At 47.3% G+C, this 6,044-nt stretch overlaps 2 protein-coding genes across 2 annotated transcripts; both read left to right on the top strand.

The window, feature by feature from the left end:
• Nucleotides 1-476: 476 nt before the first annotated feature.
• fgfbp2b (fibroblast growth factor binding protein 2b) lies at nt 477-2,107 on the top strand. Its single transcript, XM_034596043.1, has 2 exons — nt 477-1,534; nt 1,732-2,107. Exon 1 carries the CDS (start codon nt 655-657, stop codon nt 1,513-1,515), a length of 861 nt encoding a protein of 286 aa, XP_034451934.1. The 5' UTR covers nt 477-654; the 3' UTR covers nt 1,516-1,534; nt 1,732-2,107.
• Nucleotides 2,108-3,991: 1,884 nt separating this feature from the next.
• LOC117768137 (fibroblast growth factor-binding protein 1-like) lies at nt 3,992-6,044 on the top strand. The gene is made up of 2 exons (XM_034596259.1): nt 3,992-4,115; nt 4,317-6,044. The coding sequence occupies exon 2, from the start codon at nt 4,349-4,351 to the stop codon at nt 5,030-5,032; it is 684 nt and encodes a 227-aa protein (XP_034452150.1). The 5' UTR covers nt 3,992-4,115; nt 4,317-4,348; the 3' UTR covers nt 5,033-6,044.

Here is a 6,044-nt window from a genome sequence, read left to right as displayed (position 1 = left end):
ATTCTATGGTTTGGGCAAAGTTTGGCTGCACAGCGATCGACTGTAGCTTTGATGGTGACACAGCGACAACACAAACGTTGCATCTTTAGACGGACACGATGAGGATTTTATTTTTACAGGGTCACAGATCAACTTTTAACTCTTCAGCAAACAAAATCCAGGCTGCGCTTTTGGCTCCGGGCCCCTGGCTCCTTCCCCCTCTTCTCCCAGTCGCCAGCAGTCAAAGAACCTCCTATGTGACATTATATAATGTCTTGCCCAGTCTTTTTTCATAACGTTTGGCTTCATGTGTGTAGCCTCCTTCAGGCTTGTTAGTCCCCCACCCTCCCCCTCCAGGTCCCACAGACCCGCTGACCTTCTTCCTTCTCCAGTTTATGTTCTCCCCCTCCTTCCATCCATCACTTTTTAAGTTTTGAACGTACCACACAAGCCACATGTAGTCGCTCTGTGTGTGTTTGAGAAGGGGGGGGGTCAGTGCAGAAGGAGGAGTCTGGGTCCCTCAGCTCACCTGAATAATACCTTCTTTGTGAGCCCAGGCCTTATAAAGTCACACTCCGATGCTTACTAACCTTACAGACTTCCTCCAAGCTTCTGTGCGGACACATCCACCCTTACCCTCGTCCATTCATTCATCACCGACACACCTAACGCACCATGAGAGCCAGGATGGGAGTGATGCTGCTGGTTCTTGCAGTGACCGTTTGTTTGTCATATGCTCAGACCAACAACATCAGCAATGACAGCAAGCCGCAGCAGCAGCAGCAGCAGCAGCAGCAGCAGCAACAGCTGCAACAGCAGCCGCAGCAGCAGCAACAGCAACAGCAACAGCAGCAGCAGCAGCAGCGAAGCATCTGGGATGAGCCCATCAGATTCACCACCAAGACCAAGGACTCCTGTACCATGGTAGTGTCCGGAGCTGGGGACTATACTCGCCTGCGCGTCTCCTGCAAAGGTCCCAGCCAGGGCCAGACCCCGGCACGCTCCTACTACTGCGACTTCCAGGGGAAACCCAACCTCTGCCGCGCCTACAACCTCAACCCCCGCCACTACTTCACCCAGTTCATGTGGGAGATGAGGAAGCTGAGCAATGCCTGCCAGGGACCCAAGGTCTACCGCCCACAGATGTGCAAGAAATACCCAGACGAGGCCCAGATGACCTTCATGAGCTCCTGGCCCAAACCCGCTGCCTCCAAGCCCGCCACCCCCAAGCCCGCCACCCCCAAGCCCTCCAAGCCCGTGCAGGAGCAGCGCAAACCGGTGGTGCCCGCCCAGGTCAAGCCCGCCCAGGTCAAGCCCGTCGCCACTCCTAAGCCTGTCAAGCCCCAGCCCCAGCAGCCCGGCAAGCCCCAGCCAGGCAAGGCCCCCCAGACCAAGAAAGCTGCCCCCAAGCCTGCGAAGACCACTACTCGTCCCACAGAGCAGACCGACTCCAAGGCCTCCCGCATTGCTAACGAGTACTGCTGGAAGAGCTTCCACGGCGTCTGCAGCTACTTCATCGGCTGGTTCCAGAACTGAGACCATTCTGCAGATGAAGGTGAGTGACGGAAAAAACAATGAAGGAGAAGAGGAAAGACAGAAGTGACAGAGTTTAAAAAGTCAGATTAAAAAAGGGTTAGAAAGACAAGAGAGGTGGTTTTGGCGCATTGATGAAAAGCTGTAAAGCCAGAAAACTGCCCAAACTGTATTTACCTTGAATTGATCTAACAAATCCTCCATTTCTTGTTGTTCCAGGTTGGATTCACCAGCGTCAGATCCGGTCAGAACTCCTCCCATCTACATTTGACCACTCCAGGATCTGAACGGGAGCCTCGTCATCTCGTGGCCTTGTGAGGCCCCACTCCCCATTCTCCGCACGCAGCATCGCACAGGCCGAGCTCACATCACCCAACCTGCACCTGTGCACGGTTAGCACGGTTAACAGATGACTGCTTAGATCTGTAAAACACTCACAGCAAGGCAGAGGGAAACTACGACAGGCGTGTGATTCTGTTTGTATATGATGTAAAGTTCCCTCCTCTTATCGCATGCTCAGATGTTTCGAATAACATTTATTACTCCAGGAAAGAAAATGTGAAGGTAAAGAGAATAAAGTGAAAGTGGTGACTTCTCCTTCTTCTCCTGTGTCGTTCATTTGTGCTTCTTCCTCTGAGCTGCAATTACTTTTTTCCCCCCCTCCACACTCGCTCATTCAAAGAAGTCCTTGTTTCTGCTTCATCGCCGGCTGTGACAACACGTCTGGTGTTAACATGCAGCACAGACGGCAGTAAAGATAATACAGCTCGGTTCGCAGGAGGCGCCTGAGCTGAGCTAAACACTTCTTTGTATGAGCTGACGGGTCCGGTCTTAAGAGCCAGTGTGTGCAGGAACAGACGGGGGTCTGTGTGCAGGTCGAGGCCAGAGCGCGGCTGCAGCTCTGGTGTAGTTAACACTCACTCACATACACAAACACACACAGTGTAGGTGAGGAAGGAAGAGACCAATCACTTTTACTCACTGCACAGCCACTTCTTTAATTCTTGATGTGATGTATTAAATATTAAGATTCACAAAATTCCATTTCAAAGTTTCCAAAGATGCAACAAAATGTGTAAACAAGTATGCACAATATTTTTGGTTTGATAACACGCTAAAGTCGTAAGAAATACATGCAAAACTGGGTTTAATATTTCCGTTGGATTCAAAAGTCAGAAATGTAGGAAACTTTTATTTTAAAGCATTACAACTACTTTAGAGGAAATAAAATGGACGGTGGAAGGACTATATGTTTAAATAGAAGAGTCACTTTATGGAGCTGATGTCTAAATGCTCCAGTAATTGTGCATGAGAAGATGTAAAAAGCATTTACTGTAAAAAAAAAAAAAAAAATACTGACATTCTCATGCATTCAGCCATAGCTTAATTAAACATACATTTCTGTGACAGCTCCAGAAATTCATGGACACTGAGCTCAGCATCTCGAGCTGTGTTATAAAACTCTGCTTCAGTGCTACAACACAAATAATAAAATAAGATTTCTGTCAGTTTTATTCTTAAAAAATTAACATATTTAACTAATTAAAAGAAGCTAAAAATACCAGAACAGGCCTATTTAGACACATTGTGTTTCCTGTGGTCGGTCACAGGATCCATCACATCAGTCTGTATCATTTAGTGCAGTTTACCACTGGAAACCACAGGGTGGTGCTGCTGAGCAGAGAGGAACCATCCAGTAAAAATGTATATTTCTCTTTCTCTCTCCCTCCATCTCTGTCACACACACACACACACACACACACACACACACACACACACACACACACACACACACACACACACACACACACACACACAGGTGGGTTTTTTTGCCAATTACGACATTTCATTGTCTTATATTCAATAGATGGACTAAACCTTAAATAAATACCATAAAATGTAATGATTAATCATGTGGGGATTAACTTTTGTCCCCAACACACACACACACACACACACACACACACACACACACACACACACACACACACACACACACACACACACACACACACACACACACACATACATGTTTATTTGTTTATTTAGAGATGTTGTAAACACAATCGTCTGGATCCAACATCCGAGAATGAATGTGGAGTTGACTGCATGTGTGTGGTGCTGTGAGCTTGGGTTAAAATGTGGTAATCTGTCTTGTTAAAGGTCTTTAGAATAAACTCTCTCACACACACACACACACACACACACACACACACACACACACACACACACACACACACACACACACACACCACCCTGTGAAGACACACAGATCCATCAGTTGTAGTTTCTCGTCTCTTTGATCTGAGGCTGAGCTCCTGATGAAGGCGGAGTTCAGTTTGAACAAGTCAGGTCAGGACAGAACAAACACGTTCGCCTTCCTCTGCCAAGCTTTTTGTCAATGGATCTTAGAGGAGGTGTGTGTGTGTGTGTGTGTGTGTGTGTGTGTGTGTGTGTGTGTGTGTGTGTGTGTGTGTGTGTGTGTGTGTGCTGGGGCGGGAATGGTGGGCGTGTCGCAGCATCTCTGTTGTATTAAAGCAATGTGCGGGACAACAGGCGGCCACAGGAGGAAGCTTTACGCACAGAAACGCTTGTCATTTTCGGTGAGTTGGACTCAGTATATGAGGCTTTTCAGTTTGTATAGTGTATAATAGTTTTACTTATCATTACTTTTCTGAGCAGTGTTTGGATTTAGAGCTCTTTTAAATACACATTTCTATGTGCGTAAAGGTTTGGATAAATAAACCTGTAACTCATTTCAGACTCTACACCGTGTCTCTTATCACCACCCTGTGTCTTCCCAGGTATTATACTTATCAATCTTTTAAAAGACGGCATGCTGCTGCTGCTGAGGACCCTCGCTCCCTGGATGCTGTTGGCCTTCCTCGGGCACCAGGTCACTCTGTGCTCCGGTGCGCGCAACAAGACCCGTGGAGCGGACAAGCCCGTGAACCCACCCGCGGGCCGAGGGCAGAGGAGCGGGCACGACAAGGGGGCAGCGACCGGCCGGGGGAAGTTCACGCTGAAGGATAAGACGCAGTGCACGTGGGGGGCGAGAGACTTGGGGCAGGCGGTGAGGCTGTCGGTGAAATGTGAGAACCCGGAGGCGCGCGTCACAGGCGGCACCACCGCCATGGAGTGTAAATACGACGGTAAACCTCAGAGCTGCCCGGGGTACCTCTCCGACCCCAAGGGCTTCTGGAAGCAGGTGGCCCGCGCGTTCAAGAGGCTCCAGGGCAAAGTGTGCAAGGACCAGCGCTCACTGGTGAGGGCCGGCATGTGCAAGCGCGCGCCCCGGGACGCGCACTTCAAGCTGGACCGCTCCAGCTCGGTGGCATCCTCTCAGGGAGGAGACCCGAAGACCACCGCCGCACCTCGGCCCCGCACCACCTCCACCACCACCACCTCCACCGGACAAGACTGCACCAGGCACCAGAAGACGGCTGAGCAGTACTGCAGCAGCTCGTGGGCCAGTGTTTGCTCCTTCTTCTTCTCCATGGTGCAGAGTGACGACTGTTAGCTGAGCTCAAGTTCTCATTATACCACGAAATGTAGTGAGTTACTCAGGTACTGTGAGAACAAAGGAACTTGCAGACCCACGTTACTTGAGTATTTCAGCGTTACATTACTTTAAACTGCTCAGTTACATTTCAGTTTGATCCACCACCAAGTGTCTGACAGCTCAGATTAAAACCATCTACAACATGTAATGAGGTTATTAAATATGACACATTTTAAGATTAGACCTCCCAACACTAAAGTACATAAAATACTTGTACTTTAAATCCTCTGTACTTTTACCTCAGTCATTTCATTGTATTTTTTAATTTAAAAATGTCAAAACACACACACCGGTACAAAACTTCAGTAGGACTTTGCATTGACTTCCATTCATTGTGGACAGCTACACCCAAAGAAATGTAGCCATGACCAATTCAAAGCTAACCACAGTTCACCTTAACTACCACTTAACTTAACCAGGAGCTCGGTCAAATGAGGTTTTGCCTCATTAGGACTGAGCGTTGGTTCCCATGAGGCCTACTGGTCCTGACAAGGTCATTGTTTAATGGGGAAATGTCCTTAAGAGTCAACACAGAATGAACGATTTCCCATAATCTGGATGTGGATTAATCTGTGAGGAACTTTTTGAATGTATTCTGTATTATTAGTTCCATACAGACACATCACAGCTTCACACATCTTTCAAATATACATTCGACATCTTCACTGACGCTAACTTCATGGTTTATTTGTTTATGGAGTCAAAAAATTATATTGTCAAAGTTTTGAATGTTGAACGTGACACATGATGTCTGCTTTGTACACTGTGATCTTCTTTGTACTTGTAATAGAGTATTTTTTTACAGTGTGGTATTTTTTTATTGGAGTATAGAACCTATGTATTATGACGCATAACTGAAGATTGATGATTGTAGTCGAGTGGTACTTTCTTCTACCTCTGGTCAAATTTATCAATCAGACACCACTGTATTTATATAACACAAATAAATATCTTCTATTTTTGTGGCCTT

The sequence above is a fragment of the Hippoglossus hippoglossus genome, chromosome 1, assembly GCF_009819705.1.
Source record: "Hippoglossus hippoglossus isolate fHipHip1 chromosome 1, fHipHip1.pri, whole genome shotgun sequence".
NCBI lineage: Eukaryota > Metazoa > Chordata > Actinopteri > Pleuronectiformes > Pleuronectidae > Hippoglossus > Hippoglossus hippoglossus.
This window is presented reverse-complemented; position numbering and strand designations above follow the sequence as displayed.

What these genes read in the sequence shown, in the direction of transcription:
- fgfbp2b (XM_034596043.1), top strand. Translation starts at nt 655, where the DNA reads ATGAGAGCCAGGATGGGAGTGATGCTGCTGGTTCTTGCAGTGACCGTT.
- LOC117768137 (XM_034596259.1), top strand. Translation starts at nt 4,349, where the DNA reads ATGCTGCTGCTGCTGAGGACCCTCGCTCCCTGGATGCTGTTGGCCTTC.